General features: G+C 36.0%; 1 protein-coding gene across 11 annotated transcripts in view; it reads left to right on the plus strand.

Moving 5' to 3' along the window:
• Nucleotides 1-22,763, plus strand: part of PUS7L (pseudouridine synthase 7 like) — a 38,821-nt gene extending 16,058 nt beyond the window's left edge. For 5 of the 11 annotated variants that reach the window (XM_073788795.1, XM_019934590.2, XM_073788798.1 and 2 more), the window contains 6 exons: nt 3,291-3,372; nt 4,927-5,207; nt 8,588-8,641; nt 10,209-12,918; nt 16,176-21,027; nt 22,314-22,763. In XM_073788795.1, the coding sequence (XP_073644896.1) occupies nt 3,291-3,372; nt 4,927-5,207; nt 8,588-8,641; nt 10,209-10,535 (744 nt within the window). In that variant the 3' untranslated portion in view covers nt 10,536-12,918; nt 16,176-21,027; nt 22,314-22,763. The remainder of the gene's footprint in view (nt 1-3,290; nt 3,373-4,926; nt 5,208-8,587; nt 8,642-10,208; nt 12,919-16,175; nt 21,028-22,313) is intronic. The other 6 variants (XM_073788793.1, XM_073788791.1, XM_033866890.1 and 3 more) reach the window with 6 other exon arrangements.
• Nucleotides 22,764-27,769: the final 5,006 nt, after the last annotated feature.

The raw sequence follows: 27,769 nt of genomic DNA on the forward strand, positions 1-27,769 counted from the left end.
ATAGAGAAAAACCACAAAACTATGAAAATTGTATATTTGAGCAAATGCAGTATTATTCATATAATAGTGTCATGCTTACTCATTTGTGTTCTGATATGTTTTCTTGAGTGGAAGAGAAAGGAACAGTAAAAGCACTTGTGAGAAGCATTGTGCATGTGAACATCATCTTACACATGGAAATAAGGTTGACAGCTGGTGATGTAGACCACATCTGCAAAACTGCAGTCAGTCTGGGCTTAACATTGCAGAGGGAGTTTAGCAAGTGGGATATAACTGATATGATAAAGGGTCTAGAAACTGTATTGATGAGAAATGATTAACTGAAAGTGTTTCTTCAGTCTAGAAAACTCTGAAGAGGAAATTAACTTAAAGTATTGGAAATTTTGTCATATGGAAGAATTTAATAGTTAGGGGTCTGAAGAATGCATCATGTGTTCTGTTTGAGTTCTGCCAGTTGTCTAATATGTCACTATAGGCAGGTTAATTAATTTTCCCAGCCTCGGTTTTCTTATCTGTAAAATGGACATAATACGTATTTTACAAGATGTTCGTGAGAAGTAAATGAGATAACTTTTGTGAAAGCACCTAGCGTAGTGTCAGGCTCATAGTAAGATGAATGTTCAAAAATATGATTAGACTGTTAATTGTCTGGTTTTAACAGTGGTAGAAATTCAGGGGGCCAAGTTTTGGCCTAGTGTAAGAAAGACTTTTCTAAGAGTTGTCCAAAGAAATGGGCTTCCTCCTCCGCCATGCCCCACCCCAAGAACTGGAAATTCCTCTTGCTATCATTACATTTAAACAAAAGCTGGCTGGCTACCCCTTCAATGGCTACCTCTTTCAAACTTCATATTCCATGCTCCTAATTATTTGTAAACTTGCTAGACTATTGGTTATCAATTATTGCTGTGGAACAAATTACCCCAAAACTTAGTGTATTAAAACCACAAGCATTTATCGTCTCACTATTTCTGAGGATCAGGAATCTGGGAGCAGCTTAGCTGGGCATTTTTGCATCAGGGTCTCTCACGCATTTGCAGTTATCTATCAGCCTGGGTGGTCTCTGAAAACTTGAGTGGGTACCAAGGATCTACATCCAAGATCACTCTCATGGTTGTTGGCAGGAACCTTGAGTTTCTTGACATAGTGGTACTCGTGGCATGGCTTCCCCCGGAGAGAGGAGTCCAAGAGCACAAAAGAGAGAGAGAGAGACAGAGACCGCAACAGAGAGAGAGAGGAAGACCACAACAGAAACCTCATGGATAACCAACAAGGACCTACTGTATAGCACAGAGAACTCTGCTCAATATTATGGAATAACCTAAATGGGGAAAGAATTTGAAAAAGAATAGATACATGTATATGTATAGCTGTATCACTTTGCTGTACACCTGAAACTGTCACAACATTGTTAGTCAACTGTACTCTGACATAAAATAAAAAGTTAAAAAAAAGTAGGGTCATATATCTCGGTTTTTTTTTTTTTTTTTTTTTTTGCGGTACGCGGGCCTCTCACTGTTGTGGCCTCTGCCGTTGCGGAGCACAGGCTCTGAATGTGCAGGCTCAGCGGCCTATGGCTCACGGGCCCAGCCACTCCGCGGCATGTGGGATCTTCCCGGACTGGGGCATGAACCCGTGTCCCCTGCATCGGCAGGCGGACTCTCAACCACTGCGCCACCAGGGAAGCCCGGTCATATATCTCTTGACACGCTCTCTTTGCTAAAGGAAATAGAATATTCCTTCAGAGAAATGAAATGAGAAAAAAATTGTAGTTTGGTAAAATGGAGGGGAGTAATTCCTTTTCAGAGGATACAGTTTTTAGCCTCATTAAAGTTCTTTAAAAATACAGCATTTATTCCTTTCTTCATTCATTCATACTCAATAAATATTCATTGAATAAAAAAAGAAAAAAGAAACTTCAGTGTCTTTCATAGCCTAACCTTGGGAGGGACAGACCTTCACTACTTCCGTATTCCACGGTTATGCAGGCCAACCCTGATGAGTGTGGGAGAGGACTGCCCAGGCGTGAGCACCAAGTGCTTGAGACCATTGGGGCTGTTTTAGAGGCTGGCTCCCACAGCTGGAAAGGCAGATTTTTTTTTTCCTTTTGCTTGAATTACGCCCTCCCCAACCTTTACATTCCTTATGTCTCAGTTTAAATTCTCATCCCATTACCCAAGAATTAGTGAATTCCCCTTATCTTGTGACTGCACAGCCTCCTAGACTTCCCATCTCAGGTTTGATTACATTTTATAATTATTGCTTATTTAATCTTTTCCAGTAAACAGAGACCACAAGTCTCTTGCTCAACACTCTACCCCTGGTGTCTCCACAGTGCCTAGCACATGGCAGATGCTTAATAGTATTTGTTTGAATGAATGAATAATGTTAACAGAAGAATGAGTGGGAGATTAGGTTGCTTGACCGATTTTAAGATCCTTTCCGGGCTTCCCTGGTGGCGCAGTGGTTGAGAGTCTGCCTGCTGATGCAGGGGACACGGGTTCGTGCCCCGGTCCGGGAAGATCCCACATGCTGTGGAGCGGCTAGGCCTGTGAGCCATGGCCGCTGAGTCTGCACGTCCGGAACCTGTGCTCCGCAACGGGAGAGGCCACAACAGTGAGAGGCCCGCATACCTCAAAAAAAAAAAAAAAAAAAAAAGATCCTTTCCTACTCTAAGGCACATACTTAGAAATAAGTTGTGCTGGAGACAGTGATAAAATATAGGAACTAGTAGATACCTTTTTTTTTTTTAAAGGAGCTTCTTTTAATCTATTTAGGTTTTAAAAGAAAACATTAAAGTTGACAATTTTTAAAAATGACTTTGGCAATTATTTTTAAGACCACAGAATTCTGAGACTTGAGAACATAAATGAAATTAGTGGCTTGCCATTCCCCTATGCTTGTTCCTTCCCTTATTTTTGTTGTGTATTTTTGTTGGCTAAGTCTGAGTTTTATGTCATCACTTAATACTTCTGTTCATAGTTCGATGATAGAGGCAAAGAATGACAGAAGAACTGTGGAAGTGGTGGGGGAGCACTTTTCCAGTCCATAATATTTTAAACCTCTGTATCAGTTTGCTTTGTACAGGAGGTTAATTCTAAATTTAACATTGTTTAACTTTTGAACACTTAAAGACAAAATTGCCACGTAAAATATCATGTTAAATGCTTATTCTTGTTCCTTTGTTAAATGTCTGGCATTTGTTAGATGTCAGACAGTTTGTACCTTTTTAAAAAAAAGTAAGTAATTTTTCATTTTCGTTTAACACATGTTTGCTTGTTTGGTTTTTAAAGGTGAAGGCTGTACAGTTATTTCTTACACCAGAAGAATTGGATGATCCTGTAAATAGAGCAAAGAAATATTTTCTTCAAACTGGTACTTAAAAAGTTTCTTTACCCCATACATAACCATGCAGATACATAATATAGGTGTTATGTCAGCAGGAGGGCATTCATTACAACATAAATGTGATAAGAAATAGACTGTAATATATTGTATATTTAAGCATTTTTATTACGTGCCCTAGGCACTCCATTTTTTGCCAGATCTCTGGGATTTTTGTCTGTTCTAATTCTTGCTTGGGGGTAGGGGTGAGGGAAAAGATGCTTTCTGAGTTTTTCTTGGCCTAAATCCTCGAAGGATTTAGGTATTGATGGAAGTATAATTCACTACAATCAGAGGAGACTGAAAAAATAAACTAAATAAAAGTACATTTGTTATATCTGATACTTTGTGCATTGTTTTTGATCTAGTTGCCATTTAGCCCTGATTGCTGATTTTGCAAACTTTAGCCCAATATATGTAGAATGCTTAATGAGAAGCACTAAAAAAAAGTTGTTACGAGTGTGGGTTCTAGAGTCAATCTACGTGGGTTTAGCTCTCAACTTTAGTACTTCCCAGCTGTACAGTCTTGTGCAGTCATTTAGTTTCATTCTTTTAGTTTCTTCATCTGCAAACTGAAGCTAATAATGGTACCTAAAAGACTGTCATGAGATTTAAATAAGATAATAGATATAATGCTTTTAATATAGTGCCTGGCACGTTCTGAATACTGAATAAATATTACTTGTATCTAAACAATAACGGCAACCGTAGCATTTTAGAGTCATTCAAATATATGATCGACATATACGTGCATATTGAATTTCACTTACAATGAAATAAAGGACATCAGTTTTCAAATATCTCCATTCATTGTTTTAAATTATGTACATATTACCTATATGTAATGATTCATAGGAGAAAAATATTTTTATGCCACACCAGAATCTGTAAATAGTGTGAGCATTTCAAATTGTTATAAGTAATCTAAGTAATACTAAGGAAAATTCAAAATTGCATCTATTGTAGGGTCCTGAGAAAATAATTTCCTTTTGGCAGTGATTCTTAAACTTTAGTGTGCTTAAGAAGCCTGGTGCATTTATTAAAATGCTGAATCCAAGGCCCTCCCTGAATAAGCATCTTTGCCATGGAGTCCAGTAACCTAGTTTTAAAAAGCATCCTACTAGCAAGACCTAATAGTACACTTGAAGGATCCAGATGTCAACCCTTTCTTATTCAAAAAATTCTGTGTAAAACGTCTATAACAGCTCTTTAAAAATCTCTAAGCTCAGGGGTTTATGTAATGCTTTAAAAAAAAAAAAGTCCTCTAAATAACTGCAAATTAGTTTATTTCCATCCTGAAGTTGGAGTTACTAATGTTGTGCTCTTTTTAAAGCAGGGAAAGTGATTGAGCCATATGATTAATGATCTTTATTAAAACCAACAAACAAAACACCTCTTCAAGTGTAGCTCTGGTTTATAGTTGGTGCTGAGCATCATCTTCATATTCAGGTTCCCAGGGTAGCTCAGTTCATTTAGAGAGCGTGGTAAAGGTCTTAATAACTGGCCTTTAAATAAAAGTGACTAACTGATCTTCGCTTTATTCAGAGGATGCTAAAGGCACACTTTCACTGATGCCTGAATTCAAAGTTCGGGAGAGAGCATTGTTGGAGTCCTTGCATCGCTTTGGCGTGACAGAGGAGGGCTGTATCCAGGCGTGGTTCTCTTTCCCCCATTCCATGCGCATATTCTATGTTCATGCATATAGCAGCAAAATCTGGAATGAGGCAGTATCTTACAGACTTGCAACCTATGGATCAAGAGTGGTGGAGGGTGATTTGGTCTGTTTGGATGAAGATATTGATGATGAGCATTTACCAAGTAGTAAAGTAAGTGTCATTTCATCAAGAGTAATTACCACACCAGGAATACTAATTTTCAGAAGCCCTTATTTTAGAAACAATTTAAAACTAAACATGCTCTTCTTTTTTTTTTTTTAACTTATATTTGCTCATCTCCTGCTTCTACTCTGCTGTCAGCTGACGCTTAACATGCTATTGAATGGAAAAATAAAAATAGTGGTATGAAATGAAAGTTACAAAGATATTAAACCTTCCTTTAAAGAACACATTCTTTAGAATAAGATTTTTATAATAATGGTATATAGAGTATGTAATGTCATGTGCGTTTCTTTTATATAGGTGTGATTTTACAACTTGCTTTTTTCCCTCTTAACAGTATCTTAGAGGCATTTATATTAATGAAATATAATTTTGTATTGTAAAAATTGATCCTTCCATTTCCTCCCCATCCAACTAGTATTTTTATAGTATTTTAATCTCTGTGGGATTGAACTAAATAATGAAATTTAATTCCGTAAATCACGTAAGGAAATTTATTTTATAGTATTGTAATGCAAAAAGAGCAGACTATTCTCCATCATTAATTCAATCTCACAAGTATATTTTAAAATTTAATGAAGGGATTTGAGTAAGATGCTTTTGTATATAACATCATAAAATCATTGACCTTTAGAGGACAAAAAGATTTTAGAGACCCTCTTTTCTAATTCCCATTTTATAGAAATTAAATTGAGACCCAGGCTGGAGAGGAGACAGATTAAGTGACATAGGTAGCACTTAATCTGTTGTCTGATTCCTAGCCCAGATTAGTCTCTACTAGAGAAATTGTGGAGTGTAGAAAAGGTGTCAGCATCTAGAGATAGGGCATGGCCCAGTTTTTCAAAAATGGAGAGAAATAGACTGAACTTTCCATAAAGGAAGCTTGTTCTAAATTAATGGCAGAGTTCTAGATGTATGAATTAAGGATTTTTTTGGTTTCAAGTGATGGAAACCCACCTCAGACTAACTTAAGGAAAACAGACAGGAGTTTCTTGGCCCTCATAACTAAAAGCGCATGATTGATTCAGGCATAGCTGTATCAAGGGGCTTAAGCAGTGTCCTGAATCATCCGTCTCGTTTGCTTTATCTTACAGCTCTGCTTTCCTCTCTGTTAGATCCATTCTCAGTTTCTTCTCCAGAAAAGAGGGCGTTTCTTTCCCAACAGTTTGAATCAAAGCCATGGAATTGAGCCTCAGTGGCTAGGAATGGCTTGGCTTGGGTCACATGTCCCCAGACCAGTTATTGTGGACTGGAGTATATGATTGGCAAAACCTGTGTTCCAAGGGCTCCTTCCTGGAACCATCCCATCCAAACCACATTTAAGAACTGGGAGGAAAGCTCCCAGGAAAACGCAGGTGCACTACCAGAAAAGAGAGAGTAAAGGCTGAGTGATGAGTGAGCCAGAACAAAGATGTCTGCTTTACTATTCTATTAAATGAATGGCTTATGAATATTTAGATAAAGTGATCACTAAGAGCATAAATCATTAAGAATGGTCATTTAACTGAGACACAGACTCTGAAATTGTGTAAGAAAAGATCTAGCAGCATCGTAGGTTTTATTTTATCTCATATGAGTGGAAGAAGAGATATGTCAGTTGATTCCATTTTGATAAATAATGAAAAAAAGCACAAGTTTTTTAGCACCTTTCAGAAAACATGTCCGTTTAAATATTACCTAGGCAACACATTATTTAGTAGGTCAGCCATTTCTAATTCAGATTTTCAGAAATTAAAGGTTACTTTGACAAAATATAACAATAATCTCTGAAATGCATGTGTCTTATACGACTTCTTTGTTCCATGTAACATTTGCACGGATAGTTTTGTGATCAGGATTGAATCTGCTTTTCTTTCAGGAGATGTAGTAGAAAAGAGAATATTTTCTCCTTTACGTTTTGCAGAGTTTCCTTTTATTAGCAGCAAAAAGTGTCTATATTTTTAAGATCAATCATTTATACTTTATTAGTTAGCACTGAGAAAAGAAAAGGCAGGAACTGGAGTCTCAAGACGTAAAATATGTATAACTGAATCACTTTGCTGTACACCTGAAACTAACACAGCATTGTTAATCAACTCTGCTCCAATATAAAATAAAAAGTTAAAGAAAAAAACCAAAATAAAACCAAAAAAAGACATAAAATAAGAAAAGGAAAAAGACAAACTAATATTTCTGATAAATGGTATATAGAACATGTCATGTGCATCTACATTAAAAATTGTAGGAAACTGAGTCCCCTTTTGATAGAATTACTAGGACTACCTATATATCTTAATTTCAAGTGACTTGGCAGATTGTCGTATAGTTTTTTTGTGAACAAGATGGAGAAATGTGAGTTAGACCATGAGAATGGTGAATTCATCTTTGCAGAGCAGCCATACAGCAAAATCATGTTCGTTAATTTATTGATTGATATCAAGCTGGAGGGAGTTCTCTAAAGACAAAACATGGTACTCTGTACTTGACCATGTTTGTTCAGTATTTTCATAAATTACTTAAATTGCAGCATTGTAGGTATGCTTATGAATTTATGAAAGACAAAAAGCTGGAAGTAATGATGCAAGAGAGATCATAGCCCCATGTATTTGGTCAGATCACATCTGGAGTGTTATGTCCATTTCTGAGTGCAGCAGTTAAAATGGGTTATTTACATGTAAACAAACCAATAAACCCAAAATGGAAAAACAAAAAAGGAGAGACATTATTGATAAGAGTAGGGAGAATTGGGAAAGCAAGCAGGTTTAGAGAAGATCTAGACATTATATTATATGATGAATGCTTTAGGAAAATGAGGCTGTTGTAATCCTCATGGAATGATGACAGCTGCCTTTATACTTGAGTTTTCATGTGCCCGAGAAATCAGAATTATTCTCTGTCCTAGAGCAACATTTCTCAAACATAGCTTATCACTCACCTCTTTTTTTTTTGCCTCGTATGTGTGACACCTATTACTAGTCTATGAAACGCATTTTGAGAAGCACTACTTCTCATAGATTATTATGACATTTTTTAGGGACAGAGGTTGGGTGGTCTCACAGAGGCAGATTCTTGATTCAGCATAGTAAGAAAAAACAACTTTGCAGTTTAGAAAAAGATCGTTGGTAACTGAGGTGAATGTGTTGTTTCAGAGTGTTAGCTGCCCAACATTCTCCGTGTATTTCCATGGAGTTATCAGGGTTTAAAGCAGGAAGAATCATTCTAATTTTTAAGTAGTCTACTCCTCTGGAAAGAAATTGTGAAAAGGTCTTGTTTGGGTATGTGTACATTCAGCTAAGGAGTCAAATTGTACATAACAGAGTTAGGGAAAATTGAGGGAATTTGGAACATTTGAAAATCATCTGTATTTTCATCATGTTTTTAAAAAATAGGTTCATCTAGTAACTGAAGAAGAGGAATCAGCTAATACATATGCAATACATCAGGTAAACGTGCTTAAAAATTAGTATCATTTAGATCTAAATGTACACATTGTGCCCAAAAGACAATATATATTAACCAGTTCCCTTCCTTGCTCCTTTTTTTACCACTTTTAATTCAGTTATAATTTATATAATAAAATTCACTCTTCTCAGTTTACAGTTCTGCAAGTTTTGATATACATATAAAGTCATATGACCACCACAAAAATCAAGATAAAGAACAGTTTCATGTCTCCCCCAAACTTCCTGTGCCCCTTTGTAGTCACCCCCCACCCCTGCCCCAGCCCTGACTCAGCTCTTTTCTGTTCTATGGTTTTGCCTTTGAAAGAGTATCATAGAAATGGAATCATATAGTTCATGGCCTTTTGTGTCTGGCTTCTTTCAGTGAGCATAACGAATATGAAATTCAGTCACGTTGTGTGTATTTGAGTTTTTTACCTTGTTCCTTTTTCTGACTACCTTTTGGCTGTGTTGGGTCTTCCTTGCTGTGTGCGGCTTTTCTCTAGTTGTGGCGAGCGGGGTCTACTCTTCGTTGCGGTGCACGGGCTTCTCATTGCAGTGGCTTCTCATTGCGGAGCACAGGCTCAAGGCACGTGGGCTTCAGTAGTTGTGGCACGTGGCTCGGTAGTTGTGGTTTGTGGGCTCTAGAGCGCAGGCTCAGTAGTTGTGGCTCATGGGCTTAGTTGCTCCACGGCATGTGGGATCTTCCCGGACCGGGGCTCGAACCCATGTCCCCTGCATTGGCAGGCGGATTCTTAACCACTGTGCCACCAGAGAAGCCCCATGTTTTTAAATAAGTAAGAGAAATGTAAAATTATCAGCCAAAATACCAGTTACGTGATTGAGTAGTAAAGGTTATTCTTTGTGTTCCAGAAAGAATATGCATTTAGGATTGTATAACTGCACAAAGATGAAGTCTGTTGGCTAATTAAGTGTACCTCAACTTCTTGTTTCATCTCTTCTACATTAACAGCAGTTTGTTTAATAATATCCGACTTGAGTTGGTTGCCTTGGTAATTGAGTCTTTTTTTTTTTTAGATATACCACGTAAACACAATATTTATTTAGTTAGTTATTATCATTATTTATTTATTTTTGGCTGCACTGGGTCTTTGTCGCAGTGTGTGGGCTTCTCTAGTTGTGGCATGAGGGTTCCAGAGTGCGTGGGCTCTGTAGTTTGTGACACGAGGGCTCTCTTGTTGAGGCATGCAAGCTTGGTAGTTGTGGCGTGGGCTTAGTTGCTCTGCGGCATGTGGGATCTTAGTTCCCCGACCAGGAATCGAACCTGTGTCTCTTACATTGGAAGGCGGATTCTTAACCACTGGACCACCAGGGAAGTCCTTTAAGAGTCCTTCTTGATTTTAGTTGGCTCTTCTCTTTTCTGGGCAGCGTTAAAAAGAATCAAAGTAGTATAATACTCAATAGCATGTTTTAGGCTGATTGTAATGTTGATACCCCGAGTCTGTTTTTACAGATCCAGGTCCCAGTCATGAAAGTAAATTTAAAATATGATCAAATGTTTTTCCGAAGCCTGTTTCACGTATCTTTTATTTTCCCTTTCATCGCACAGGTGGTTCTTCCAGTGCTTGGATACAATATTCAGTACCCAAAGAACAAACTAGGGAAGTGGTACCAGGAAGTACTCAGCAGAGATGGACTACAGACATGTAGATTTAAAATACCTACTCTGAAACTGAATGTTCCAGGATGCTATAGAAAGATTTTGAAACATCCCTGTAATCTCTCATACCAACTAATAGAAGAACATGATATTGATGTCACGAAGGAAGGTTCCCACATCGATGAAGCAACTTTATCTCTTTTGATCTCTTTTGATCTTGACGCTTCGTGTTATGCTACCGTTTGTCTGAGGGAAATAATGAAGCATGACTTTTAAAACTGATCCCCTTAATATAATCATGTATGTGCCACTTTTTAAAGGAAAGGGAGCTAAAGTTTCTTGGGCATCTACCATGTGCTAGGAGCATTATAACTGTTATCTCCTTTAATTACACAACATCCTGATGAAGTAGGAATTTGATACTTACATTCCAGAGGACGGATAGCTAGTAAGTGGCAGCATCTGAGTTGAAGACTCCAAAGCCTTTGTTCTTTCTATTATCTAATATCTCAGTGACCTTTAGTCTGTGCTATAAAAGTTAGTCTTTCTGGACTGTTAGGAGCATATAATACTGCAGGATGACATTAAAGAAGATAACATTAAAGAAAAACATTTTTGGAGTAATGTTTATATCCTCAAGCTCCTTGCTTAGAACGTAGATGAAACTAGGTTGTAATGAAAACAAGGTTGGAAAGATAGATGAAGCATTTTGTTAATTATTGCCATTCTCTCCTATTTTTGAAATTATTGATCAGAACAGTACATTAGGAAAATATAATCCCTCTATTTATGATAGCTACCCCAGGGTAGTTTACCCCTTTATGAGGTAAATAATCTTTGATGAAGATTGAAATAAAATTTTTCCTACAGTTTCTTTATCTTGACATATATTGACCCTCCACTTTTTTGTTATTTTTGTTCTGTCATCTAAAGCATAAATTTTTAGAGTCAGGCTGATCTGTGCTCAGACTCCAGCTCTGACGCTTACTAGTGACTGAGTGTTATTGATTCTCTTTGAGGCTCATTTAAGGAATCAAGATAGCACCAGTCTCATAAGCAGCAAACAATAGAATTATCTCCACCTTTTTACGTTGCTGGAGGAAGAAATACATTTTACCCATTTCGAAAATTCTGTATTTGTTGGTTTAACTACCCCACATCACAAACTATCCTTATCTACTTTACGTCAGGTACATTTGGGGGGAAATGGGATATACTGATTGGGAAAATCTGAGCATTCTTTTATTGCTGGTAGCACTACATAATGACTTAAAAAGCTGTCAAGAGTATTATATATTAGTAATGTGGCACTTTTATATACTTAAGTCAGTCAAACCATTTTGGGTATATTAGCATAAGGAAATAAAATTCCAAAGAAGGAAAAAAACTGTTTGCAATGCAAAATTTGCTTAGTGCAGTATTCCTATATATATAGAAAGAAATTAGAAACAGTTTGGAAGTCCAGCATTAGCTAACTAAAAGTAAAATGAGATGTAACAACTTGATGGCAAAACATTTAGTTATTAAAGTTGATGATGAAGGTTTTAGGTATGTGAGAAAATGTTGCCCCACAAAACCACGTATATATATATTTAACCATATATATAAAACACAAATGCAGTATATACACTGCATGCAGCTTTTACACAGGAGAGGCACTTTAGCATAGTGATTAAAAGCTTAGATACTGGGGACAGACTCCCCTAGTTTGAAGCTTGCCTCTGCCACTTAGAGCAGTGTGGCCTTGGACAAGTTGTTTAAGCTTTGTGGGTTTCAGTTTCAACATCTATAAAACAGGGATGATAATAAACCTACCTCTTAGGATTATTGTGATGATTTGCCGAGTTAATATATGTAAAGCAGCTTAGAAACGTGCCTAGCATTTAGTGATTGTTAAATCAATGTCCACAGATGCAAGTTAGGAAGGGAACAGAAAAAAATGAAAATGCCATTCTGTTAAGATCGTAGAATGTTTGGAAATTTTTTAATACTAGAAAGTTCCTCTTTTGTCTTTATATATTTTAATAATAAACAAATTCAGGACACAAAACTTTCAGATTGTGGTACCATGGATTTTAAAAATTACTTTTATTGCCTTAATATTTTATCGAAAATGAAATGATGCTATATTAAATAGTAAAAAAATTTAGAAATGATGTTTTAACTTTATTTTATATGATAAATTATATCCTATAAATGTAATCAGAAAGTGAATTACTAAATAATTAAATCCCAGTTTTCTTTTAATCATTGGGTAGCAATTAGAAAATACGAAATCATTAAAAATGTGCCATCATTGATAGTATTTTCTTTGCCTGTAGATGGCACTATAATTTTAGGTATCTTTCTAATTTATTTATTTAGTACTTTGGCCCTGTGTAAAGAAAGGTATCACTAAAGTTATTTCAGGTCACCATAAAATGTACTCAGATACTGTTCATGTGAAAAATTATTTTATATACTAATAATATTTGCCACGTTAATTTTTTTTTTTTTTCAGTAAGGACTTGAATAGACTTTGGACCAAATGATGAGCAGTCACCTAAGTTTTTGCAGTTTTTCTGGAGCATTTCAGGCTTTCAGAAGAAGAATCTTTGGATTAGCTTTAATTTTCAGCGTTGCATTTGAAACTGAGCAATAGTGCCTCAGGATTACTAAGGTAAAACAAATGGAGGTCTTTTTATTAAGATAAAAACACTTGGACTTTTGTAAGTTGTAATAAACTGAAGTCATATGCAACTTTGATCCAAGTAACATTTTTTCTGAGTGTTGTGCCACTCCTCTCATTGTAATCCATGTACCCACCCTGTAGGTGGGTAGTGTTTTACCTGTTTTTGCAAATGAGAAAATATTTGAGTGGTTTACTGACCTATTCAAGGTCAAACAAGATGCTATTTGGGAACTTGATTATGCTTCCTAGAGCAGTACTGCTTTCATCTACCTAATATTTGCCTTCTGAAAACAAAATTTTTGGTTAATAATTTCTATTTCTACCAACTTATTTCTTGATATCGATTAATAGGCATATTGGAGCAGGTCTTGAGAGAAACGAGATTCCTTTTGAAGTTTTGAAACCAAAATAAAAGCAAAGGAGATCATTTAGGAAATTTCCAAAGCATTTTGCGGTATTTTCCAGGACATTTTGGGACTTGTATCTCAATGATGGGCAACATCATTATAGGTTATAGAGGGTTACTTTAGATGATACCTGGTACAATATTAAATATCATTGAAAAAGTACAGTGAGAGGATTGTTTATCCCCCCCCATACTCTTTTAATCTCTTAATCAACCATTCTGTTTAAGACAAGGAGAAAGCTGGCTGAAATGAGTTTACGTATGTCACTTGCTGGATTTACCTTTTTAACAGAGATTGTGCAGGCCTGAGGCTCAGGAATACCAGCAAGCAACAATATCTAATTAGAATTTCATAATACTGCTTTGTTTTATTGAGTTTATTTTTCTAGTTACCTTTTTTATGGCAAATAATCTTGGTTTTCAACTTATGTGATGTTTCTTGCAAAAATAAATTTTAAAATGAGGAACTCAGTGTAAAGGTAATAAGGAACTACTAGTATAGATATAACAGTAATTATGACAGCAGTACATGAATGATTGAAGTTTGGGAAATAGTGAGAGTGCCTGAACTCAGAGAGTGCCTCTACCACTGCAGTAGGGTGTCCCTTTAGTAACCCACTGAATTTCTCTGTTGTGATCTCAGGTGTGAAGTAATGTTAGTAATCATTTTTCAGTCCAGGACTGTACTGCATCAAACAAAATAATGAAAAATACACAAATGCAAGATACTATGAACACAAGTACTAATGATCACATGCCATATCTTAAAATTTCACTGATAGGGATTTTCTTTTAGAAAATCTTATGAAACACCAAGAACAGTGCCCAGCACCTAGTAAATTCTCGATAAGTGTCAGCTTGTGTTATTATAGTTAATATTACTTTACTGTACTCTCTGATGAAAGTTTTACAGTTGAATGGTTAATGAATTTCCCTTGAGATCTGATCTGACTCTATCTTAGCATAAAGTAATTACAGTTCAGCACACTTTTATTTATTTTTTTGTAAGTGGAAAGAACTATGTATTTCTAAATCTGGGAATTCAGCAGTTCATTCAAATTTAGATCTTTAAGAACTATCTAGGTCAGTGTGCCTCAATATTTTCCACCTGGGAACTACCCTTAAGAGACCAAGAAGAAACGAAGCTGCATATAACAGTGCAGAATTTTCTTGTGTTAATGTCAGGATAGGAGAAGAGGTTGGAGGGAGACATAGGGAGTAAGAGAAATAGGACTTTTCATTTTTTTCTTTATTTACTTCTGAAATGTTTGGGTATTTAAATAAGAATACATTTGTATATTAATTTTGCAATTAATTAAAGAATACTGAAGCTTCAGAGAGGGTAAGGGAAGGGAACTGATGGATTATGATTGCATTTTTTTCAGAATGGTTCTGGTGGGTCATGCCAACATATTGCCAGAGAGAGAAATTTCTGCATTGTACATTTTAACAGTACTAATGGCGGTTAATATAAGTAAGGTTTAGTACCTGTGCTATGGATTTTGCTTTCAGATTCAGAAAGATTCTTACAAATAGCTTGATGTCTCATGGTACTGTTTTAATCTTTTTTTTCCTAAGCCCTTCTGCTTTACATATTTCTGATAAGCCACAAAGCAATGCCAAATATATGACATAATAATCCACAGACATTTGAGTGCCCCTAAGTTAAAGGCACTCTGTAAGATGCTATGGGGAAAGACAAACAGATAATATCCCTGACTTTGAGGGATTAACAGTGTTATGTCCTTGAAGATATCATTTTATTTGAAATGCCGTCTGGAAAAAGAGTATACAGACCACTAGATGGCGAAGGGAAAAACAAGCAGCGTCTTTGCATTTCACTTACGGCTCACTGTATGACGAATAATAGATTTCTTGACCTCTCAGCACCTCATTCTGAATCTTTAAGTGATACCTATATTAGCATCTCCACGCATTTTGAGATCTCCTCTTAAAATATGCTTTGAAGTATTCAGTCTAAATGCTTCTTTCTCGAAAGCTATTGTTTAAAGAATGGGAAATGGTGTTAGCAGAGTTAATCTTGTGTAATTTCAGTGTGGGTTGTCAGGAATACCTTTAAGTAAAGAAAATGACTCTAATCTTCTTAAGCAATTCGTTTTCTCAGCAACTGGGAGGCAGGAGCTAATTTACTCTGCCTGTGTACACAGGCCTGTCTTATTAAAGGAAAATTTTACTCAGAGAGAGAAGTCACAATACCCATGAAATTATTTATATTTAGACATTGGAAAATGTGGCAAAATATAAGAAACATTAAATTGTCTTTTCTGTATCAGTTTCCTTCCTAAATACCCAACTCAATTACCAATATTTTCTGTTACAAAGAGGAAATTTAATCATGGAGTTGAAACAAGAGCTATTTGGTTGTTTTTAAAGGGAGGAGAACAAAGAGCTGGTCACTCACTCCTTAGCTGAGGGTGTTTGAGCAGCAAGATGGGTGGAGAGTGGAGAGGGTTAGGGACTTAGTTCTTTATGCTTTGATTCCAAGTCACCCTTTTCTGATAAGCCTTAGTGGCATTTTCTTAGACTGGTTATGTCAGGATTCTGAAGCTTTCACTACAATAGGGTGTTAATCTTAGCTGATTATTGTTCCCATCCCCACCCCTGGTCATAAAGGACTAGTGTTCTTTTCTGGAAAGGGAAGATGAAGACTCGTTCTATAAATAACCTTTATAGTTTCTTTAGGTTATAATAAAATGTGGTGGGGTTTTTTTTTGCATATGATTTTCAAAAGGAAACTAATTTTTCCATAAAATATCTTAAGGGAAATCTAATAGATTTTATGATATATAAATAATAGCAATGCACTTTTCATATTTAGGAACCCATAGAAGAACCAGGAAGCAGTTATTCTGAATTCAAAGAACATTCTTCCAAGGCATTGAAAGAGAAAACTTTAATTTCAAAGTGAAGCATTTGATGGTTGTGTTTTTAATGTACATATTCTCTCTCGTTTTGATTGTTGTGATAATTTTCTAACTGACTGCCCCCATTCTTCACTCTAACTGGTCTATCTTTGTATATGTACTCATGTCAGTTACTGCTCCCCCCCCCACCAAAAAAAAAGTAGAAATCTGATCCTGTCATTGTGTTGAGACCATATAACATTTCAGGGGCTTCCCAGTACCTATGGAATGAAAGTCCAGATTCCTAAACACAGCACATGTAGACATGTACAGCATGGTTTCAGATTATCTTCCAAATGTCATCTGCCTCTTACTCTCTAATACATACCTTTTGGTTAAGTTCTGTTTGCTCCTTGCCAAATATAGCAAGTTTTCCCATGTTTTGTACCTCAACCTCCCATTCTCCATGGCAGAAAGTCCTCTCTGTTTAGGTTAAATAAATGTCTTGTCTGTGAAATCTGTGTTCTCATAACACTCATACTGTTCATATCATGTTATACTTATTTGATTGAATATCTGGCTCATCTACTACTAACTATTTAAGGGCATTCTTCTTTATACCTCAGATACCCATCAGTGCCTGACATGTAGTAGGCTTAAAAATGCTGAATGAATACCACAAACACACCATAGTAAAGTTACTTGGTAAATATATGTATCTCAGCAAAGTTCTAAAATAGCCTTTTACCCTCACAGAAAGTTTAGAGTATTAGAATTGGAACTCATTATAATGCCTTTCCACTTTTACATGAATTGCCAAAATAATTTTAATGGTTTCATCTTTGTCATCACTACCTGAAAAATGCCTACTTTTGATTGAAATATTAAATGCATTGTAGAATTTCACTTAACAACTCAGAACAAGCTGTCAGGGAATATAACCATTCTCATGTTACAAATGAAGATTCTAGGGCTTGAAGAGGTTAAGTAGCGCTTACCCTAGGTTGCAAAGAGAGTTTACCCTAGCTCTTTTTGTTTTCAAGGCCCATGGTGATAACTACTTTGCTCTGCTGATTCCTAATGCAAAATGCCTCAGTTCACTTTGGTTAACTAGTCATTATTTAATTTCTGCCCATCTCTGAATTTACCTGTATATTTCTAGTACTTTATGACATTAAGGCAACCTGGGGGAAGACTCACTAAGTGACAAAATGATAATGGCTGTTAATCATTGAGCACTATGTGCTTAGCATTTTACATCTTACCAATAAGCACTTACCTATGGGATAAGTACCATTACTTTTATTTTATAGGTGAGGACACAGAGATAGAGTACAATTAAGAACCTTGAGAAGGGTGAAACACGGAGCCAGAGCTGAAACTCAGATGCTTTTTCTTACAGAATCCAGAGACTCTTAAGCCATGAACTTGGTTTGAAATTAAGTGGTAGTGACTCCGGTCATGTCACAGAGCCAACACAAATGTTCTCTTGAGCAAGTTGCATTCATCCCAGGTTTCCCATACATGTTCAAAGACAGTAAGCAGCACAGAAAAAAAAAAAAGCAAGGCATCATGAATAAGTGTCAGCAAAAACAAAAGACAATATAAATAGACCTGCAGGACTTCAGAATAATAGACATGGACTTCATGTTAACTATTTTTAAAGAAGTAAGAGATGACCTTGAAAATCTGCAGGGAACAAGAAGCTACAACACAATCTAGTATATTTGAAAAAGAACCAACAGACTTTCTAGAAGTGAAAATGTAGTAATCAAAACTTAAAACTCATGAGTTTAATAACATTACACAAAATTGAAAGCAAATTAGTAAGTTGGGCCCAAAAAAATCCAGAAAGGAGCAATGAGATTTAAAAAAATTACAGAGATGAGACACGGAGGATAGAGTGAGAAAATTCAAAATACATTTAATTAGAATCTGAAGGAAAGGAGAAAGAATAAGGTAAAGGCAATAGTTGAACAGATAGTGGCTGAGAGTTATCTGGAACTAATAAGACACTAAAATACAGATTTCAGAAGTCCAATGAATCCCCAGTAGTGTAAATAATAATAAAGCCAGATTGAGATACATCATAGTGAATATGCAGCACATCAGTAATAAAAAGAAAAATCTTAAAAGCAGCTGGGTAAAGATTATTCTCAGGGTGTGTGATAGCTTACTCTCCAGAGCAACAATGGAATATAATGAAATAATTGAGAAAGTTTACAACTAAGTATTGACTCTCACCAGAGGAAATTAGAACAAAAACAAGCTTCAGGCAGAAGGTAGAGGATCTCAAATCAAAAGCCTAAGGTGGAGGAATGAATGATGAACAGGAAAAGTGGTAAATATGTGGCTAATATAAACAAACATTGCCTTGATAAAATGATAATATCCGCAATATCTTGTGGGTTAAATAAGGATGATAAATTAAAACATAGCACCTGGGAGGGGACTAAAAGGGGTTAATGATCTAAGGTGGTATTAGCTGTAAAAATGGATAAACATTGATTAATTTTAATCTTTGATAAATTGGAATGGTGTGGTATAATATCTATAATACTAAAAGAATGAAAACGGTTATAACATCCAAACTTGGTGCAGGATGATTGCTCTAACAGTGTGTTCCCTGCAGGTTAGAGTTTTGTGATTAGTTTGATATACTTGATAAAAGACATTTGATTCAATACAAGAATCATTTCCATTGTCATGAAAAATTTTAACATTGAATATTTCAAGAAGAATAGGAAGAGCTAGCTTCTTCAAACATAATTTGTAAATTTTGTGTTGTAAATTTTGAATGATTGTAAAAAAAAGATTTAAAATTTTTCCCACAAAATTTTATGCAGTTATGTATATATAGTATTTACTATTTTCTAGGCATTGTCACAAACACTTATTCTCTTAATGATAAGTTTTGACCAGGAGGTGTGCAGATGTTGCTATTTCACACACAAAATCCATGATTAAAACATTATGGTCAGAGAAGCAAGCTCAAATTTCTTATTAAAATTTTGAAAATACTTTATTTTGAAACTTCATATGTATTCAGTATTTAATATCTTCCATAGTAGGTCTGTTTTATTTTTCTTATCATAATTATATAAAAGCAATATTGTTTTTCACTAACTCATACCCCTGAATTCTTTCCAGCCTACATTAGTGTGATACAAATATCATTTTCTGCATGTGAGGGAAGAGGCTGGAGAACACTACATTATATAGAGCCAGATAGAGTGGAGGAGAGTATGATCATTCTGCATTCTGCATTTTTAAGACTATATTAAAAACAAAAAAATATTAGAAAATACATGCATAATAAATATGACTACTCATATTTATTTCCTTGTGTGTTTCTCCTTTACTTTTCTTTCTTTTTTGTTCATGCCCCCATGCTCTCAGTCTGCATTTGACAACTGGCTTGATCAGTTCCATAGCCACAAAAAGTCATAAGTAGTTGGCTTCATAAAATACTTCTGTGACCTTTGTACTGATGGTTTCTAGTGTTCCCAGAAGAAAACTCACTAGGAGCCAGCCTTCAACTTCAATGCCTACTCTAATTTCACAGTGAAATATATCCTTGTACTTATAACCCCCTCCTTGCTCATCTAACTCTGCTAGGTATTCTTCTCCATGTTTTAATGCTCCAAGGAAAACTGGGGGGCTATCTTAGAATTTTCTCTGCCTATTTCTGGAGTGTTAGAATGCTTATTTTTATCATACAGTCACTTTCTAGGTGACAAATCAAGTAAAGTATTTTGGCAATCAGCTTAATTGCTCTAGTAATTGCAGTGGAATAGAATTTCTCCTAATAGGAGCTATTAGGAAATATTCCACATGTGTTTAATAAGACAAATTAGAGAACTTAACATTTAAATCCTTGGTTACTGTTTTTATAATTGAGTTTAATGTCATCCAAGAGACAATAAGTCTTATAAGTCTTAAACTTAGGTCTCTGGTCTAAACACCTTCAGGTGACTTGTGATATGAATGTGGTTGTGCAAGTGGGCTTTTACCCCTTTTCCTGAATGGAAATCATATAAGAGCAATAAGGAAAACAGCATTTTTTTTTAAACCAGCAAACAATATGATAAGCAAATTTTAAGTGCATGTAAGAACTGCCAAGAGCAGCTGAGACCTGAAAAAGGTTGCATGGTAGGATGTGGGGAAAAAAGTGGCAAGAGGGTTCAGTAACAGCAGATCTCAGAAGCAGCAAGAAAGGCTTTTCCTAAATATGACAGGTCTACCCTGAAGAGAAAATTTTGGTAGGTAAGGCTGGTGGCAAAAACACTGCCAAACGTGGTTTGAGGCCAAACGAAGCATCTCAAATAATGATGTTGTATTTGTAGGAAACAGAAGAGAGCATCTTTGAGTTATAAATCATGGAAGATTATCCCGGCCTCTCCCGCCTAACCAAGAACCTCCTGCAAATAGCTGGCCCAGGAAAATTCAAGTCATTCAACAATGAGTAGCAAAGGAAACTGGCACACTCTCAACACAAAGATAAACATGTGGGGAAAAAAGATAAAGTTGTGGAAAAGAGCAGCAAAATTTACCAACAGCCTGCAAAAAGGTGACCATGAAGATAAAAATTGTGACACGCTTTTATTTTATTTTTTGGTAAAGAAATCACTTCTGTGAAAGAAGACAAAGAAATGGAAGAAGAAAGAAAACGTAGGAAATATAACACAAGATAAAGGAGGGAGGAGAGGAAACCTGAGACAGCAGATTTCAAGAAAGGTGCAGAAGACAGAACCATCAGAGAAATGAAGATGAAATTGAAGCAAGCACAAAAAGCAGTAGACAATGAGAATACAAGGGACGAAAAAGGTAAGGAGAACGAAATTGAACTCTCCTAAATATTTGAAGATTTAAACACACACACACACACACACACACACACACAAGAAATCACAAAATATTAATGGTTAGGATGTAAAAGGATATAAAAGACCTTTGTGTTTGTGGAAACAAGAAAATCTGGGACAAAATAAAAATTATACTTTTCTATGGAATTATAAAATAGTCTTGGATGCAAGGAAGGCATGATGGACTGAGTACTGGGGTGAGATGAGTTCTTCATAGTTAGCAGAGAACCATGTTAGCTTCCATATCTGAGGGTAGGTAAACACACCCTAACTAAAACTGGGCCAGTTGCAAAGCAACTCAACTCCTAGAGAGAATCAGAATAAACAGCTTTCCTTTCCAACAGCCAAATTAGGAAGACACTTGTACTGTTTGGGAAATAATTAAAATAATACTGATCCTTTATGCTTAATGTTGGCAATGAAATTTAAAACAATAAAACATTCAATGAAGCAAGAAAATGTGATCCATAATGAAGAGTAAACTTAATAGTGAAATATAGAACAGTTTCTCTTAAGATCAGAAAACAGGCAATGATGTCTGCACTCATCAATTCTGTTAGAGGTTCTAGCCACTAGGGTAAAGCAAGGAAAAGAAATTAAATGCATAAAGTTCGGAAAGGAAAAATTAAATTTTTATCTTTGGAAGACAATGTGATTTTATACATAGAAAATACAAAGGAATCTACAAGAAGAACAAAACAAACAGCTGGAACTAATAAATGATTTTAGCCAGTTCACAAACTACAAAGTCAATGTACAAAAGTCAACTTTATTTCTATATAATAGGGATGAATAATTGAACAATGGTATTTTAAAAACAATACTATTTACAATAGCATAAAACATGAAATATTTAGGAACATACTTAACAAAAGCTTACATGTCCTCTATACCATTGACACTAAAACATTTCTGGGAGAAGGAAAAAAAAAAACCTAAGAAAATTGAGACAGATATGCTGTTCATTGCCTGGAAGACTCAATATTGTTAAGATGTCAGTTCACCCCAAATCGGTATGTATATTTAATTAAATAACAAAACACAGCCAACTGTTTGTGTGAAAAATGGTACAAATGACTTGGAAAACTATTTAGCAGTTTTTCATATATTTAAACATACCCTACCATATGACTCAGCAATCCTATTCCTAAGTATTTATTTATCAAAGGTTAATGAAAAATACATCCACAAAAAGTGTACAAAATGTTGTACAAAAATGTTCACAGTGACTTTATTTATTTATTTCAGCAACTGGAAACCACCCAAACGTCTATAAAAGGAAAATGGATGAAGAGATGGTGGTGTATTCAGGCAATAAAAGAAAAAATTTAAGATACATGCAACGGCATGATGAATATCAAAAATATTGTATTGCATGAGGGAAGCCAGGAACAAAAAGAGGACATGTGCTGTGATTCCATTTATATGAAATTCAAAAAAGGCAAAATAAATTGTGGTAATAAAAATCAGAACGGTTGTTGCTTCAGTGTGTATGTGTGTACGGTGGGGGCAGAAGCAAGGGGAGTTGGATCTAAGGGCCGGAGGGGAAATTTTTGGGTGAAGGAAATATTCTACGTCTTGTTTGGGATGGGGTAAATGGATTTATAAATTTGTTAAAACTTGTTAGACTGTGTACACTTAAGATCTGTATATTTCACTGTAGGTAGATTATACTTGAATAAAATATTATAACGCGTCTGTGGTAGCCATGGAACTCTTTCACTCAGATATTCCTTCAAAAATGACCCTGCGGGGCTTCCCTGGTGGCTCAGTGGTTCAGAGTCCGCCTGCCGATGCAGGGGACACAGGATCGTGCCCTGGTCCGGGAAGATCCCACAAGCCGAGCGGCTGGGCCTGCGCGTCTGGAGCCTGTGCTCCGCAACGGGAGAGGCCACAACAGGGAGAGGCCCGCATACCGCCAAAAAAAAAAAAAAAAAAAAAAGACCCTGCCATATGGCGTGCTGTTAGCCTATAACCTCCAGCTGTAGCGTCTTCAGAATGTGCTGCAGCACTGGAGCTGACATGTTCTCTCTGCAACTCCAGCCAGTGGCTTGTTATGACATGGGTAGCAGAGCCTGGACGTTCTGCCCAAGGAGAGACCCCTCAATGGACAGTCTTTGCTCTAGAGCTCTTGCTCCAGACTGGCCATAATGTTTTCAGAGCTGCACTAGTCTGAGGCTCTTGCTACCCAGCTGTCCTTGCTTTCTCCTCTCTTTTCTCAAGTTTCTCACCCATACCAGGGTCCAAATGCTTTTCCATCCTCCTTCTGCTTCGTCTCGCCTTTAGTTTCACAGGCATTATTCTTAGTGATCTCTTGCATGTCTAACTCCGTCTTGGCTTTGGACACAAACTTTCAATTAGAAAATAATCTGGGATAGAAATGAGAACCGAAATATGTCATATCAATACATTTATACTGGCTTAATTCCAGAAAGGTGTTTTTTTTCCAGAAAGAAATCACTTTTTATGCCTTTATGCTATATGCAACAAGTTCATCTAAAACAAATATATCTAATGGTTGAATATAAGGCTGTGAATAAAGGCAAATGCAAACAGAGAGTGGAAGTCATGGTCTTAATATCAAATTAGGAGGAATTTAAGCCAAAACACATCAAGAGGAGGAAATATTCATTTTGACAGCTCGAAGAGACATTTCAGATACAGATGACTTTAAAGGCATCTGACAAACTTAAGGATGAGGAGAGTAAGAGGAAATTTCCCCTGAAACAAATATTTGAACATGTGAATCGTTCTGTAGTTAATTTAATTTAGTAAACCTATGTGGATGAGCCAAAAATATTAATTTATTTCATATATTCTTGTATCTAGTTCTCTCTTCAAAAAGTTATTTTTCTTTACTAACCAAAATATATGTTCTGTCTGAGAAACTTTATAACATCTTTTTAAATAGTTATTGATAATAATTTCCAAAGTAATTCAAATCCCTTCCTAGCATTTATCTCAGTTGAAACTTTATAAATTTATTTCTGTGATTACTTGCTTAATGTCTCTCTCACCATGCAATGAGATCCATGAAGGCAGGAACATTACTTTTTGTTGATTGGTTGGTTTACTTGTTTTATTACTGTATCCTCCACATCTTGCACAGTGTCTGGCACATAGTAGGTACTTAACAATTCTTATGAATGAATAAATGAACATAACAATAATATCAGTATAATTTCTTTTGAAGGACTACAGCTAAATTTATTCCTTCTAGATGCAAGTCTTTCTGGAAGTAGAGAGATGCTGTGCTCACTCATGGATTCATCTATTCATTCAACAAATATTTATTTACATGGCAGACACTATGCCAAGCATGGAATACACAGTGATAATAGGTGTATTTTTTATTTATAATTAAATAATTATATTTAATTATATAATAATATAATTCCTGCCCTTGAGCTCACAGCCTGGTTGGTAACTGCTTAAGAACTTATTAATTCTCTACTTCTAATATTTTATGTACAACTATAATTATATATTTGTAATAGTACTGTATCAGAGAGCTCTCCTAAGCTCTTTTCTTATTTGATTCTCAAAGCACAGATATAAAGAAACAGATATTAAAAAGTTATGCTTTGTATAGATTAGCTCATTTCATTTAAAAATATTTATTGAGTGCCTACTATGTTTCAGGAACTTTTCTAGGAGCTGGAAAGAGCAATGAATAAGACAGAAGGACCCTTCTTAGTGGCAGGTGGCAAACAATAAAGAAGCAAAAAAGTATATTTTAATAGTGTTACAGAAGAAATGAATCAAGTGATGCAATTAGAGAATGAAGATAGGGAATTTAAGGAAAGACTCTCTGAGGTGGTGATACTGAAATTAAGAAGTGAAGAGTTAGATCAGACATTTGAAAGTCATGGGAAAGCCATCAAATGGAGCGCCAAGTCCAAGGCAATGAGCAGGATGTGAGCTTGGCATATTCAAGGGGGAAAAAGGCTGGTGTTATTGGGGCAATGGGTTACGGGTATGAGGTAAGATTCAGGACGATATGAGCCAGATCCCACAGGGCCCTACAGGCCATGGATTCTATTCTGCATGCATTGAGAAGCTAATGGGAATTCATATAATTTACTTAGCATGGGTACTCACAGATGAGGATTTCTTTCTTTTTTTTTTTTTTTTTTGCGGCACGCAGGCCTCGCACTGTTGTGGCCTCTCCCATTGCGGAGCACAGGCTCCGGACGCGCAGGCCGAGCAGCCGTGACTCACGGGCCCGGCCGCTCCGCGGCATGTGGGATCTTCCCGGACTGGGGGCACGAACCCGTGTCCCCTGCATCGGCAGGCGGACTCTCTACCACTGTGCCACCAGGGAAGCCCACAGATGAGGATTTCTTAGCAAGTATAAAGTAAGCAAATTGTGCTTAAACCTGATTTCAAAGAAAATGTGGACTCAGTTGAAAGTGATTATCTTACAATCAGCTGGGGAGTTTCCCTTACACCGGTGAATCACCGAGACCTGAGCATATCATTCCTTAGGATAATTTTTGAGAAGACTTCTTGTCAGGAGGAAAAGGATGTAATCAGAGTTTTTGAGTTTGTGGGTAAAGCCAGGGATCTTGGAGAAATCAGGGGAAATAGGAAGCCCAAAGAGAGATGCTGAACTTACTACTAAAAAGGCAGGTGTGGGCTTAAGCAATTCACTGGAAAAATAAAGAAGTGATCTCATGTGCACCCCAAGTTTATGTGGCAATTTGTAAATGTTACAGACGCCACCAGAATTTTGGCTTGTCTGTGGGATCAAAACAGTTTATGGCATGCAAAGTTACATGAATTATTTGAGATTTAGTAGCTCCTTTATGGTCACAGAAACAGGCTAGCTCCAGAGTTTGTGTTCTTATCCACTATTATTTTATTTTTTTGGACTATCCATTAAATTTCTTTTTAATGCTGTTGTCTTTATTTAGCATACCGTTTTTATCAGATTTTGGTTTCTGGTTAAGTACATTCTAATTTCAGTCATTTTTGCCACTGCTCAAACAGTAGCTAATGAGTTGTTTTAATAACGTATGTTCTATGTATTGAATGAATGTGCATTTGAAGCTGTTATTTCTTAGTACACAGGGTTGCTCCACTTGAGAACCCTCCATAAAGACTGTCTGTTGTACTCATTTGATATTTGATTTTTCTTTTTTTTTGGCTGCCGAGACTCCATTGCCCTTTCCTAATGGCACTCTGATTTGCTCTTTCCAAATTAGCTATCTTTTGCTGTGTGCAGTATTGACATGATGGAAATCCAAGTGCTTGATTTGCTTCTACCAAAACCAGAGAAGTTTGTTGGCTATTCCTGCCAAATACTTCCTCTAACCTTCCCCAGTAGTGTCAACAGTAAGGTAAGTGACTTAAATATGACTAATCAATTGCTCTCCTGGGATGCTGACACTTGAGTGAGGTAATGAGAGATAGAAGAAACTGTTGTTTATATCTGATCAGCTGTGGTCACATGGGATTGGGAAGACCTTCTGGGGTTGTCTGGTTCCACTTTTTCCAACCTTGTTGTTCAGCGATCCCTTAGGGCATGTAAGCTGCTCATATCATTATGTTTTCTTTTGACTTAAATTAGCCAGGTTTGGTTTCTGTTGCTTGTTACTAAAGAATCCTAAATAATACATGAATCATGCCAAGGCCTATCTTAACTTCCCATTCCCTCAAATAAATCCTCTAAGGATATAAGTCCCACTAGGAATATAGATAGCTAAGCTGATAATGAAATGCTCATCACGGTTTTAATAGTGGAATGTATTACTCCTGCCAGATGCTGTTTGCATTTTCATAAGAAATGCTTTAATGGAAGAAATGTTTTGGAAATAACGTGGTAGGGTCTTACCCCAAAGTTGTCCAGGGACGACTTGAACAATATTTCTCACATTTCTAGCACAATAGACAGCATTCCCAGTTGACACTTTTGGTAGGAGTCAAAAGGGCGAAGAAGAGGGATGAAGAGAGCAGGAATTGTTCTAGACCTGTGCTGCCTAAGAGCACCTTAAAGGTCTTGTAAGTTAAGCACACTTTCCTTTTCTCTTATGTATTTTATATCTGTGTTTCCACTTTGAGTTTCAACTTAGAGTTTTCAAAATTCCCACAAAATAAGTAGATGATACAATGTAGTTTTTATACTTAGTCGGACCATGTTGTGGAAAGATTTATCAGTTTTTTCAATAGTATAAAAAAAGTCCTAAGATTTGATTTTTCTCTTTCTAAATTTTTTCAAGGCCAATGAAAACAAGCATTTATGAAACTGAATATAATTTTATTAAACCTTAAGTCTAAAATAAGCATTAAAATCAGGAAGCAATATTTTAAAATAAGGTTATTTCTTAATAGTATTATTTTGCCTGTATTTATTTTGGCTTACATTTTCTTTTATTGTTTTTTGGTCTCTGGTTAGCATATAGTGTACTACAGTCATTTATTTTAAACATCCCTCAAATAGCGAATAGTAGATTGTTTCATATTATTCTGTATGTTCTATAGCCAATATATTCTATATATTGGAGTTGTATCATTATTTGCAGCTTATTTTCTTCTGTTTCAATGACATGTAAGCAGCATTTAAAATTTCTATTACATTTTAATTTTTTAGCTCTTTAACATAGATGGACTAAGTAATCTGAATATCTGTGCTTTATATTTTTAGCCTTATTATTTTGCTGTTTTCTTCTATTCTTATTCCTCATTTTGATTAGCCAATTCCA

The sequence above is a fragment of the Tursiops truncatus genome, chromosome 11, assembly GCF_011762595.2.
Source record: "Tursiops truncatus isolate mTurTru1 chromosome 11, mTurTru1.mat.Y, whole genome shotgun sequence".
Classification (NCBI taxonomy): Eukaryota; Metazoa; Chordata; class Mammalia; order Artiodactyla; family Delphinidae; genus Tursiops; species Tursiops truncatus.